The sequence below is a fragment of the Gadus chalcogrammus genome, chromosome 15 (genome assembly GCF_026213295.1).
Source record: "Gadus chalcogrammus isolate NIFS_2021 chromosome 15, NIFS_Gcha_1.0, whole genome shotgun sequence".
Lineage (NCBI taxonomy): Eukaryota > Metazoa > Chordata > Actinopteri > Gadiformes > Gadidae > Gadus > Gadus chalcogrammus.
The window spans coordinates 1,554,992-1,569,856 of NC_079426.1; the positions used below are offsets into that span (position 1 = coordinate 1,554,992).

Genomic DNA, 14,865 nt, shown 5'->3' on the forward strand with positions numbered 1-14,865 from the left:
GTTCACCGTGAACGGCACGGGGACGTCTGCGGCCGGGAGGGACGGCCGACACAGAGACACAGCGCACTCGTTGAGATATTTAACAATTATAGGTGAGCCTGAGGTGAATAAGTGTTTTAGTATATACTACACGTGAACACTCCAAAGATAAGCAAGATAACACATTTTGCCGGGATTTATTTGTTTTTATTAGCGTGACGAGTCGACCGTCACGGCCTTCCCCCAATATCCCGAGTTTGAGATCTCAATCTCGGGATATTGCCCAATATCCCGAGATAGCGAACCAATCAAATTGCGCCATCTTAGGAGGTTCACGTGATGCATATACTAAACATAGATATATATACACAGTATATGTTTATAATGGCGAGTTTGACAACGTTCTAACTAGCTCCTGTGTTGGTTGCTTATTCTTGATCGCTCTTTGTTTTTGTGTTCATTGCATAATTTTTTCAAACATTTCTTTTTCACTTTCTTTCTTTTTAAATAGTTTTACGATGACTGTCCTACTACTTCTGCCGGGACATGCTGGTTCCCCGCCTGGTATTAATAATAAAGAACATCTTGTCTTATCTTACGTTAACAAGACTCTGGTTCCCATCCTTGCCTGGCCGCTTATAAGCATTCCTAACCCCCCCCCCCTCCGGAACAACCAGAGCCAGGTCTCCTGAGCGGTGGTGTGGGCGCCCCCCCCCCCCCCCCCCCCCGGTGTGCTGACCTGACTCCACGCTGTAGGAGACGTTGTAGCTGGGGCACATGTTGAGCAGCGGGAGGCGTCTGAGCTGCTGCACCGGCCCGGCCAGCCGGTTCTCCATGATGTGCGGGGTGGGGGGCGCCCGCGACGGGAAGCACAGCTGCTGCAGGCTGTGGTCGCCGCCGCACGGGGGCACGGTTTCGTTGACGAACGTCAAGGAGAGGCGGGCGTGCTGGCGCCCGCACTGGGTCCTGGAGTAGGCGCGGTTCAGCACCATGGCGGTCAGCAGCAGCTTCTTCACGGTCACAGGCCTCTTACCTGATAAAGGAATGAAGGAATAAAGAAATAAATGAAGGCATGAATGAAACAACCAGGGCAATAGCGAGCACCTCGTTTTAACTTGGACAGAGCTCTACTCGATGACTCAGCAGTTTCCTCCGCCTTTATGCGATTACATTAGCATCTCGACCGCCAGACATTCAGACGTGACATACAAGCGGGGACTGGTAGGGACACACTAATACAAATGGAGAATGAAAGAAATAGAATTTACCCTTTGGGCATGAGAGACTCTTCACTGCAATATTCAAAGCTTCAAGTTTACTTTATCTTATGAAGGCCCTTAAAAAACAAAGGCTGTGCAGTACAGATTACTAAGTGCAGACACAGACATACACGTGCAGACGGACGGAGGGAAGGCACTCCGTCACTCACGTAGCGGGCAGGGATGGGCAAAACCTTAAAAAAATAAATAATAATCGAAGCACCAGTTCTGTTGTTTCGGGAATCAGTTCTCGTCGTTCACCTTCGGGATTTGTTCGCTGTGAACGAATCGTTCGCGACCGGCCCATCCCTAGTAGCAGGGCGAAGTCGCTCTCCTCCAGGCTCTTGTTGAGGTGGAGCACGCCCGTGTGGACGTCCAGGTGGAACCAGCGGAGGTACGGGGGCGCTCCCGTGGACGAGAAGCACAGGTAGAAGTGAGGCCGCTCATTGCTGTTGTCCAGCATGGAGATCACCTGCAGCACGGGTGTCCCCGCGGGCTGGCCCACGTACACGGTCTCAGAGTACTCGCTCTGAGGTAAGTACAGCCCGCTGGATCCTGGAGGGGCACAGTGGACCAGACACAAGAAGGGGGCGGTTACTCACATATCTCCCTGAAATCAAGCATTTTAAACAATAAAGAGACATCCATGCGTTCATATTCTTCTACGTTTCTTAGGTTTTCTAATTAAAATGCACAGGAGACGGTAACAGTTATCGGAATCGCCTCGTTGTGGAAAGTCTGTGGTCGCATTGATTCCTGGGAGCCGGGCGGTGGGATTAAAAACGCGAGGCGCACGTGATTTACAACGCGCCTGTCTTCTCGTCAGCCTGCGGAAATTGAAAGGAAGGGCTCAAATGACACCTATTCAGCGATCGGGACGAATCTCCCCCACGGTCAATGCATGTGGTTTCCGGTTCTCCTTGCGTTCACCTTGGAAATTTTAATTACAAAGAATAACATGATACTTAGGAGGACTAAATGAGTAGGGGGGGGGGGTGGGGGGGGGTGGAGTAGTGGGTATGGGAGGGGGCGGTGAAAGCGAGGTTGGAGGAGGGAGTAGGGGGGAGAGGGGGGGAGGGTGGTGATGGGTTGATGACCTATAAAGCACGCTGGCAGTCAGTGAGTTTTACAGGAGAATGGAGACGGGAGTGTTTAGCCCGTGATCATATCCTCGCTATGCTACTCTTTTTACGACGGTGCGGGCCCATTTAGGGAACGGGCTAACATCGTTAGCAGACGGCAAAACTAGATTTGCTATTTCTGTTGTGGCAGTTGAGACTTTGGCTCTGGTTTCAGACATTGATTTAATTTAGCTGGGCTTGGATGACAGCAGGCCGGATTGATGTCTAAAGATCGGCCGGCCATCCTGAAGGATGTAGATAGACACACAGAAGACATGGTCCTATTTATTAGGTGTCGTTAAGACCCAAACACTTGATTGCTGCTTCATGCCTACTGGGGCTCAGGGATTCAGTTCAATGTGACGTGTAATATTTTAATGGTGAAGTGCCACCCTCACTTGAGGGTAGAGAGTGTTTAGAGAGTAGAGAGTTTATTGATATATTGGTAGGTGGATTAAGAGATTTTAAGGCATCTATGACAATTATTCAGAATGTCGTGTGCCTAAAACAAAGCTATGTAAACAAAATTATTTAGATTAGTTTTAGTTGTATTTGGGTTGTTTTCACTGCCCAACAAATGTCCAGATATTGCAAATTGCAATCAAAGACACACACGCGCGCGCGCGTGCACACGCGGAAACACGCACACACGCACACAGACCATCATCCTGCAATATTTTGGTTTACGTCTAGGTCGATAATGGCCACTAGAGGGCGTCATTCACATCATATCCAGAAACCCAACATGTCTGAATAGGCCTATAATACAGCGGCACTGAGATAAATCAGAGATGTTGTGAATGACTAGGCCCTATTGGGGGGTCTGTATTTCTATCAATCATATCTTTACGTCAACGGTCAACCAACAAAAGTGGGAACAGATCAAGCCGTCCTTTTAAGCAAACAGAGTGCGACATGTAGGGAACATGGAGGATTTGCATAGAAATTACTCATTAGCTTTTCCCAAACGATGTTTCCTCGATGGCGACAGCAATAAAGGCTGTTCAGGATCAGTGAAACCCCTGCTCGCTATCATGTACCATCTGTATATTTTCTATGCTAATCATGGGGGTTATTTTTAAACAAGACAAAAAAAACAAAAGCTTTTTGTAAAGATCACAGGCCTCCATTCAATAATAATTATCCTAGGTGTACTTAAAACAATATCACAACTTAAAAAATATAAACCAGTGTCTACATGTTTTCAATTAATTTAATCCTACAGTCAGTCACAACTAATAATATCAAGAATAAGGATTCCAATAATAGCAATAATACAATATCAACGCATGAAAAATTTGCCATCCTCACAATGATAAATTAACTACACAATAGCAGTGGCAGGCAGTGTGTGAACTGACAGCAGTCTTATAAATCAATTACATATTGGCCCGTAAATCATGTAACATTCAAATATTGATCATCACGACTCAAATCCATATTGTAGTTGCATGGTTAACATTGGTAATTACACACATTTGCCATAAGTACATCAAGTAGGCCTAGATCATAACATTGACCTCTGAGCTCTTTTACTCGTAAAGTTTTGTCCAGCAATATGATATTTGGTGAGGTTTATTCTCTGGCTTTATACGATTTTACTGTCATGTAAGCAGCCTCTGTTCTGCGTCTAAACGGTGAGCCAGGATAAACACTAAACACAGAAATCCAAACTGTGTTTCCATGATATTTTCCTCCTGTGCTTGAATCAGCCAGAACCACACATCCAGAACCACACATCCAGAACCAAACATCCAGAACCAAACATCCAGAACCAAGCATCCAATACCTCACATCCAGCACTACACAGAGAGCAACACACATCCAGAACTAGAGAGAGGACTACACATCCAGAATGACACATCCAGCACCACACATCCAGAACTACACAGAAGACTACACATCCAGGACTACACAACTACACATCCAGAACTACACAGAAGACTACACATCCAGGACTACACATCCAGGACTACACCTAAAGGACTACACAGAAGACTACACATCCATAACTACACTTCCAGGACTACACATCCAGGACTATACAGAAGACTACGCATCCATAATGACACATCCAGGACTACACAGAGGACTACACATCCAGAACTACACATCCAGGAGTACACATCCCGGACTACACCTCAAAGACTACACATCCAGGAGTACACATCCAGGACTTCACCTAAAGGACTACACATCCAGGAGTACACATCCAGGACTACAGAGGACTACACATCCATAACTACACATCCAGAACTACACATCCAGGAGTACACATCCAGGACCACACCTCAAGGACTACACATCCAGGAGTACACATCCAGGAGTACACATCCAGGAGTACACATCCAGGAGTACACCTCAAGGACTACACATCCAGGAGTACACATCCAGGAGTACACATCCAGGAGTACACATCCAGGACCACACCTCAAGGACTACACATCCAGGAGTACACATCCAGGAGTACACATCCAGGAGTACACATCCAGGACCACACCTCAAGGACTACACATCCAGGAGTACACATCCAGGAGTACACATCCAGGACTACACATCCAGGAGTACACATCCAGGAATACACATCCAGGAGTACACATCCAGGAGTACACATCCAGGAGTACACATCCAGGAGTACCCCTCAAGGACTTCATGTCTGGGACTACGAGGAGAGGGCGAGGCGGCCCCCAGCCGGCCCAGACAAAGACAGGAACTCAATTAGCTCGGTGCGGACGTGCATCGGCAGAGAGATTTACCATCTATGATGTCACGGGTGGGCGGCTGTGAAGGAGGGTGAGGGGGGAGACGCACAGTCCTTCAGCAGTCGTTTACCTCTCCGGCGGAGGCACACATTGAAACAAAAAGGCACACACAAACCCCCCAACACACACACACACACACACACACACACACACACACACACATGCACACACACACACACACACACACACACATACACGCACACACACACAAACCCCCAACACGCGGAGACACATACACAAACACACACACACACACACACACACACACACACACACACACACACACACACACACACACACACACATGCACACACACACACACACACACACACACACACACACACACACATACACACACACACACACAAACCCCCAACACGCGGAGACACATACACAAACACACACACACACACGCACACACACACACACACACACAGTCACACACAAACCCCCCAACACACACACACACACACACACACACACACACACACACACACACACACACACACACACACACACACACACACACACACACACATACACACACACACACACACAGATAGACACACAGACAGACACACACTCAACCTGGGGTGGGGTTCCAGAGAAGGGTCCTTGTCGACAGGCAGGGGGTTTGGCCGTGATTACTGACCCGCTGTTTGGACCCCCTCAGGATACACACATGACCCACGCTATACATGTCTGTCCCTCTCTATCTGTCTGTCTCTCTGTCTCTATCTCTCTATGTCAGTCTCTCTATTTCAGTCCTTCTCTCTCTCTCTCTCTCTCTCTCTCTCTCTCTCTCTCTCTCTCTCTCTCTCTCTCTCTCTCTCTCTCTCTCTCTATCCCCCCTCTCTCTCCCCTCTCTCTCCCCCTCTCTCTCTCTCTCTCTCTCTCTCTCTCTCTCTCTCTCTCTCTCTATCCCCCCTCTCTCTCCCCTCTCTCTCCCCCTCTCTCTCTCTCTCTCTCTCTCTCTCTCTCTCTCTCTCTCTCCTCTCTCTCTCTCTCTCTCTCTCTCTCGGTTCAGGGTAGTAGATCCCACCCTGCATGCAATCCTCTATTTCAAGGTCACAGATCAATGCATCCGTTCTCGGTAACGACCCCTTGGCAAGGCGTGTATCTGGCAGACGACCAATCAATATCTCTACTAATCAACACTCATGCTGATTGTTTTCCACTGATGAGCTATACGGCAGCGGGGGTAACGGTCACACGGGCCCCCTTTGGAGTTCACCTCTACTGTACGTACAACACATAGTAGGAGTAGTAGTCGTCAAGTGTGTGTGTGAACCTCTTGCAGTTGTGGTTAAAAGATGATATCTGAAGGTTTCAGTTCACTGCCAGCTACACAGGGGTAGACTGCCAAAGGGTAATTTTGATGACTTTTCATTCCAGCAGAGGGAAAATCCTTCATAGCTTACAAAATGGCCGTCACCCCTGACGTTTCACCCAGTCATAACTGTCTCAAATGAATCTTTCATATTCCCTCTGAAACCTGCAATGATTACTAGCCTCCCAGCAATGTAATGTATGAGAATCATAACTAAGATTCCCTGCAATGATTCAATTAACTAAGAGGCTGCCCATCAAGCTGTAATTCTATTTGGGAAAATTATTATTGATTATAATGTTTTAAAATCTCTCCCTCCTGGTTTGCCAGAATGCAGGATTGCTTCGTCATGCAGCAGCATAGTGCATCCAGATCGTAATATATTCCTGCGGGTGGTGGTGGGCGTGGTGGTGACGGTGGTGGTGACGGTGGTGGTGGTGGTATTGGAGGTGGGGGGGTTCAATCTCGGACTGTGTTTGTGTTTACCCACATTAGAGGATAAACCAAGAGGCGTAATGAAAAAGTCATTTCCGGGGGGGTAGACATGAAATCCATGCCGGGTAATGTGATATATTCCATGTTCTGGTGAGGAGCTGGTTAAGGGGTAGCTAGTTATGGACTGCAGGTAGATTACTCGGGTTGCTCTGATGCATGCCGTAACATAATAATCAATTATCCCATAACATAATCCAATTAGCCCGCAGAGAATACAAGAGCCGAAATGCGATGGACCATGTTCATCAGTCATCATGGAATCTAATATGCCTGCTCCTTGGGGGGGTTCCTGCAACTCCGAATTCAGTTGAACAATTCCCCCAGGAACCGCGGCAACATCAAATATTGAACACACGACACCACCCCAAGCAGCGCAGTCCTCCTCGATCACAATACTCTGAGCACGCGTGGTAAATATCCTCATCAACAACCACAATAGCAACAGGGAGGCCATGGTCTCATGGAAAGTTGAATCTTTTAAAAATGATTATCATCACCAGAACTGTATGTTTATATATATGCATGTTGTTTGTCAGAGAGAGCACAGCGATAAGTCAGCGAACCCCTCTGACATTGGGTTTTGTGTGAACTTTCAGGGAAAGCCGTTCTAAATATACAGGTTAGTCAGAGTACAGGGCAGGGTCCATGAGCGTGTGAGTTACTGTAAAGCTATTGATCCAGATGTCTCGCACAGGCCATCCTTCAAACGTATGGCCCAGCCACTTAGGCTGGGAACTGAAATGTTGGACTTACTCTTGAAAAATCATGTCATTTTGCGACTTTCATATGTTATAGTCATAAAATTGTTGAGTCCCAATCGGCTAATAGATGGGTTTGCTTCTACGAGATTACATTTCTGCTGAAAGGAAAGTCCTTAAGCCATTGAGCAAATGGTGCTAGCTTACAAAAACATGGATGCCTAAGTGTTAAGCCTTCATATTATGAAACATACAATACTTTTAATGAAATAAGACTGTGTATTATTCCGCTGAAAGAATAGACAGACACATGCAACCAACAAACACAAGCTGATAGGGCCAAAGCCTCATAACTCAGTGGGGATCTAGTTGTTGTGAGCTGTGCTCACACAAGAGCTTAACAAGAGTTCAACCTAGTCTTTGTTTTCCTCCTCAGAGTCATAAACGACGGGCCAATCGTACTAGCATGCTCCAGTGGGCACGCGGCGAACCACTTGTCAAGAAAGACCCATGGAAGCTCTGACCCAGGCAGCTAACAGCCCCAGGGCCCAATCGTCAATGTCTCCTTGTCCCTATACCACCAACACACACCACCGCACACCGCCACCACCGCAGAGTACAATCCTCCCCCACGCAGGGGGCAAGTGTGTGCCCCCCCCCCATCCCTGGCTCCACTAACTGGAAGATCAGGGAGTGAGCGGTGACACGTGCCCCCGTGGTACGGATCTACACGGCGGTAGGGTCCAGGGTGGAACACAACGGCCCCTGAGTCAGACAGGGCTCCTTCGTCTGGGCAGCCTCTCACCTCCACCACCGAGACGATCACCCCCCCCCTCCTCCGTCACGGTGCTCCATCGTCTCTCCGGAGACGGGAGGACGGCAAGGGAGGCACACCGTCTCTCTTTGGTTTCATTTGTAGTAAAACACAAGAGCCCCGACACCTTATGTCGTTCCCCGACAACGCCACCCCTCCCCAGCGCCTCGGGGAGGTGACGTCACAGGGCTGATCCATCGCCGGGGAATCCAGATGTGTTGTCTAGTCACAGCGACAACCACAACGTTGATACCGACGCAAATGTTCCACTTTGTTAACAGCAAATGACTTGAGGTTGTAGGACAGCGGGGTACTGCTGCTATTGGTTGATTTTCAGACCAGCATTGGGGTTGTACTTGGGGGATCGTTTGCATCGTCAAGAACACCAATGTTTACAACGATATATGAACCCTGGACCACCTCGACGCGGAAAGCTCTTTTATGACCATATCCCGTAACTTGGTGTTTTCCCAATTAGAATACAAGGCAAACGTTTTGACAGGAGGAGCTGAAAGCTGACGAGATCTATGGCGTATCCATGAACAACGCTAGACACGAGCTTAACTAAATCACATCCTGTAACAAGGGCCTAAATCAAATAGTGGCACGTATCAGATGAGATTTATCCGTCTGGCCCTTCTCAAAAAGCGGGGGATGCTGATGAAAATGATTCCGCTAATGCAGGCAACAACTGCCCCCCCCGCCCCCCCCCCCCCCCCTCTCCCATGCTGTGCTTCCTCTCGGATCCTCCAGTCCATCACAGGAGCCTCTGGCCTGTGATGTGATGGCCTGGCCAACACAGGTCACATCCTGGCCTGTTGAGACCTCACCAGGACCTAGGGGCCACGGAGAGGGTCAACGACGGAGTCGCAAGGTCACGGTAGAGAATAAACAGGTCGATCGTTTGGAGTGAAATACACCCACGCCTCTTTCTACACTCCGCTTTTTTGGAGCGACGGATTTGGCCTACGCAGCGATGAACTGCTGTGGAGCGAGATGAGGCACCGTTTTCTAGGCGTTTGAAAGCCTTTGTTTGATACAGACAAACAAACAGAGACACAAACGCACGCACGCACGTATACACACGAACATAGCACAGGTCCCATAGGGCTATACGGGGCCACACACGTTGCCTTATTTCCATGGACATAGGTCAACATGCAAAACAGCGTATATGACGTCAAATAACGTCGCGTGTTATCATTGAGCCTCCGCAAAAGGTGCGGCCTTATAATGGACTACAGTGCATTGCTAATCAATCAGATGTGGCACTCAGGACGGACTTAACCTGCAATCTGCCCAGCCACTCGCCCTTCAAAAAAAAGGAAAAAAAACAGGGAGACTGGCGGTGCAGTTGCGTAGCTGGGGGATATTTTCCTAAAGAAAACAAACAGCGCGTGTTTGCCCACAGATAGGAGCAGCTGCCGCACACCTGCCCGCCCGCCCGCCTGCCTGCCGCACTTTATCCGCTTCCACGGACGCAGGGCTGTCGTGGCAGACAGACAGAAGGTGTGGGCGGTCCCGTCGACACCAGCCAAGTCACTTAAGGCGCCAATTTCAGCACCCGTTTAATTGGAAATTGATTCAATGCTTTTTAGATTAAAAAACGGAGTCCTTTATCCACGGTGCTTGGATGCTCGTGGCCCCGTACAGGTCCCAGGTCAGGTCCATGTGCGTGCAACGAGACACCGTTTGCTAGTCCAATGAGGACAGTGATGACTAAAGTTGCATATGTAGCCTAGGTAAACAGAGCAAGGCCTAACAGAGCAGGACAACAGAACAAGGTCCAAAAACAAATATAACAAAAGCAATGGCACCTAACATTTACAAAAGCACGTCAATCTAGAAATAAAATCTGATCCCCCCTTATGTAAAGTCGTATCGTATATGGCTCACGAATTAAGACCCTTGGAGGAGTTTATATAATTTTGGTTAAAAATGTCCGTTAACAATCGATGTGATTTCACAAAATGGTCTATCACGTTTCACGTGCTCCCTGTGCACCGCGAGTCAGACAGACACTCCAGCCATGAGACAGACTTATATATAGACTGGACGTGAGGACGGTGTTAGTACAGTTGGGCTGTGGGATTGTGAACGGGATTATAATATTATGATATATTGCTGGATGCATATGAAGCCATGTTCCATTCCATACATAACGTCCGAGGACAATGTATTTTTATTGTAGCCTGCAGGACCAGGCTCTGTCGGACCGGGACATCTGCCGCAACTCTTAATGTAGGGACCTGACCAAACATTACCAGCTTAACATTTCGACCTTTTTTTCCACTGCACAAACTCCTTGGTGACCAGTTTTATTCGTGTTTATTTTTGCCCCCACATAACTTTATACAATGTAGCAAATGGGTCTGCCTATTTATAACGCTCTTTTCGTCTCTCCGCATGTCGCTAGCCAATTAAGGTTGTCAGAATAAATCCTAAACTAGGTAGTCCGAGAGGCACGTTGAGCAAGGGCACAGCGTCTCTTTGTTGGCCATGAAGGTGGTTCGGAGATAAGGTCGCGATGGGCTCCATTGCCGTGCGTAATGATAAAGGTTAAGATGCTGGGACGGCCACTGATGCATCGGAGTAAACAATCCACGAACAACCCAAACGGAAAATATTTAATCTTAAACAATTAAAAACAAATTTAGAAAATAATTATTCATATGACACAAATTGTCTTCTGAAAAATAAATTAAATAGGCCTACCGAGGTCAACTCAAAATATTTAAAAAATAAACACGTTTTGATGTGTTGATTTGAACTATAAAATACCTACGTAATGAAACAGCCTAAATCTAAATAAGTCCTTAACCCTTCAGGACTATATTGCATTTATATTTTTTACAGTTTTTACAAGCAAATGAGAAATCAACCTTACCTCCACACCACAGCAACAGAATCAAAAGGATGTTTCCCCGAGGAAAACCACGAGTTGGCCCCATCTTCGAGAATCATAGGTAAAGTTTCGGAATCAAAACGTACAAAAGTTGCCCCATAAATCGGCGACCAACCACCAAACTATGATGGCAGATAAGAACCAGTTTCCCCCTTTGCGCGCAGCTTTCCGGACGGGAACTGAAGTCCTCAGTAAAAATGGCCCATTGAGCGCCTGCAGTATGAGCAGCCACCGCTGCCTGCTCGGACTGTCTGTGGTTTGCTGCTGATCAGGGTGGGGGGGGAGGAGGTTCACATCAGGCTAATAAGATGCGATGTATTTTTCCGGTCCTTCCGGAGAAGGGCACGCAGGATAGCATCTCCAGGAAACACAGAGATATAATTAATCTGCAGGTTAGTCACCTCATTAACACCCCGCGGGATACTCGTTGATGTGATGCGTTTCTAGAAAGAAAAAACGAAACAAGAAACAACAAGAAACACGTCCAAGAATGAATGCCCCCCAGATTGCGTCCATTGATCACTTCGAAAAGAAAATTCACTCCAAAAGATAAAACTCATCGGTTGAAGATTTATTTGTCATAGATAACGGTCCTTTCCACGCCTATAATACCGTGTGTCCAGTGCGCTAGTGAGCGGAAAGGAGTACTATCTCTGTTTACGTCCTTCGGTGCCAAGTCGTCCACCCAAATTACCAATAACCTAGCGGCACTACAGTTTGAAACCATGCCAACTAATGGGCAGGATTGGAGCTGTTTGCAGCCCATATGCCTTTCAAGTGTGCATGCAATGGGCATACAACCGCTGCCATGTGGATGAACAATGCTATACATTTTAGATGGATAACTAACATCAACAGTAGCCTGTTTTCTTTTATTATATTTATTGCATCCAAATACATTTTGATACCCCCAAAAAACTAAATTGTACATTTAAAACACTTAGCAATACATCCCTGAAGGGACATTGAGTTGAGATTTTTGACTTAAGTGTGAGGTTTGAGTTAAAAGACCCACTGGGCTCCTTTTGGCACCTTACAGGGTGACTTGGTTTCTGTGGAGCGATGCATTACCCTCCAGCCCCCCACCCCAGCACAGCTCACCAGGGCTGGGCACCAGCCACTCACACAACAATCACTCTCAAATCAATGTGCCCACGTCCATACCCGAACACTACAGACCAGACTGCTGTGGTTTGTAAAGGGATATTAGGGCTTCCTCGGGCAATACAATCCACTCGCACTAAAGTAAGACAGAGGGGTAGCTCTATCACGAAGGATAAGCAGCTGATACGCTTAGACCTTTCTGCAACACCTTCTCATCGATCACTCCTTCTTTAGTGTAACCTCATAAGTTATCTAATGAAACGACAACGGAACGAAGAACACGTACGCAAATTGATGCGTGCACGAAAATGAAAAGGTTACTGAAAGTAGATATACAGTATGTGTCAATAGATACACGTTTGGTTTGTTTTGTAATTGTTTCCCTCTGCCAGGGCGAGGATGGAGCTGTTGTGAGCAGCCAGCAGACGTTGGCCCAGCCTCGTCGCATGGTGACTCACTGCTCGCCGGATGCTCCGGGGACACCGAGTGATATTGAAAAAACATGTTGAGGAACGATGATTGGAAGGAGAACAATACGCACCACGGTGCTCGGCGGGGCCTCAGAGAACCTTCAGCCGATCAGAGGCTGAAGAGGGGAGGGGAGGAGAGGGGAGGGGAGAGGGGAGGGGAGGGGAGAGCAGGGGAGAGGGGAGGGGAGGGGAGAGGGGAGGGGAGGGGAGGGGAGGGGAGAGGGGAGGGGAGGGGAGAGGGGAGAGGGGAGGGGAGGGGAGAGGGGAGGGGAGGGGAGAGGGGAGAGGGGAGGGGAGGGGAGAGGGGAGGGCAGGGGACTGGTGAGAGGGGAGGGGAGGGGAGGGGAGAGGAGGGGAGGGAGAGGGGAGAGGGGAGGGGAGGGCAGGGGAGGGGAGGGGAGGGCAGCGGAGAGGGGAGAGGGGAGAGGGGGAGGGCAGCGGAGAGGGGAGGGGAGGGCAGGGCAGGCTGGGCTGATACTGGATGATCATTGGTTGAAGTGTCCAAAAAGGAACAATGTTTATACTGTTGAACTTTTAAGAGTTCCCAGGAGTAAAAACTTCACTTCACAACTTCAAAATATTCATGTTCCAAAAGTGTCGGTTACTCTATTGCATGAAGACACCATCAAACTGGTTTTGGAGCATACTGGACATGACACAGACTTCCTGAAGATCAACCACACACGTTGAACGTCGTCTTCGGCCTCGAGGGACAGCATGGGGTAGCGTCCCGTGACATAAGATGCTAGGTACGGCCCCAGCCCTGGGGATAGAGTTACCATACGGCAGACTACAGGGTTCCTGGGACATGTAATCAATGGGGATCGATGACCACGAGGATGCGTGGTGGTGTAGCCCTGCCGCGTGGAACCACGCATCCTGTTGGGTTTAACATGGGAGCGTATCACCGCTCCTCCCATCAGGGACCGGACCAGGACGTGTGGTGGAATCTCTGCTTCCTCAAGAGTTAGCAATCATTACTTTTTGGTTTGTTCTGATGTTGGTGCACCTCTTCCAAGCTCTGTTTGGGTGCACATGGAAAGCGGCCAATAGGGAACTTTAACAATTAGACAGCCTTCTTTAGATGTCCGCTTTGGTTTATGAAGGATTCCTTTGAATTTAGAAAGATTACTTTTTAGAGAACCAAATGACCTTCTTGATTCTTGTCAAAGAGGCAGGATTCTCCTTGCAGGGTTTAAAACAATTCCCTATTCTTAAACAATTACATAGACCACTACACCATATTACCAGATGTTATCACAGCAGCCAGTGTGTAATAGCATTTCGATTTAAAGAAAAGCATGACGTTGTTTCATTACATACATCTCCATGACTGCATGGTGCACCAGATCATGAAGAGGCCATACTGTCGCCAACCTCTTCATACTCACTGTTATGGACGAAAATAGAAAATCAATCCCATATTTGCAAAGGCCTTTAACATCATAACAAACCTAGTCTCATTTACAGTGATTCCACGGGGTCTAGTTAAATGTTGTGTTTTTAAGACTTGGTGGAGTTAAGCATCGCGTCGTGGAGGTTCATCAAGGCTTGATCCTGAACATTGTGCGAGAGCTCATCTTTTGTCATCCGTTGTGACGTACCGGGTGTGTGTAATCTCACTGATTTTCCAATTGCGTGAGTGCCAGAGGTGTCTGGGCCCATTAATGACACCCCTCTGAGCCCCGCATCTTGACCCCCATTAAAGTAGTGTCTCTCCAGGAGCAGATGGTACACACACACACACACACACACACACACACACACACACACACACACACACACACACACACACACACACACACACACACACACACACACACACACACACACACACACACACAGAAGTAGCCATGGAAACGGTCTCATAACAGCCATGCCATGGTGTGGAGTGGAATCACTTGGTGTAATTTGTTAAGTACCACCTC

The 14,865-nt window shown here is 48.0% G+C and overlaps 1 protein-coding gene across 1 annotated transcript in view; it reads right to left on the reverse strand.

Moving 5' to 3' along the window:
* The window catches only part of ret (ret proto-oncogene receptor tyrosine kinase), a 21,388-nt gene extending 9,788 nt beyond the window's left edge, over positions 1 to 11,600 (reverse strand). The window contains exons 1-4 of the mRNA XM_056609383.1: positions 11,346 to 11,600; positions 1,500 to 1,793; positions 719 to 1,012; positions 1 to 26 (exon numbers count right to left, since the gene is read on the reverse strand). The exon at positions 1 to 26 is cut by the window's left edge and continues 213 nt beyond it. Coding sequence (XP_056465358.1) covers positions 1 to 26; positions 719 to 1,012; positions 1,500 to 1,793; positions 11,346 to 11,409 — 678 coding nt within the window. The 5' untranslated portion in view covers positions 11,410 to 11,600. The remainder of the gene's footprint in view (positions 27 to 718; positions 1,013 to 1,499; positions 1,794 to 11,345) is intronic.
* Positions 11,601 to 14,865: the final 3,265 nt, after the last annotated feature.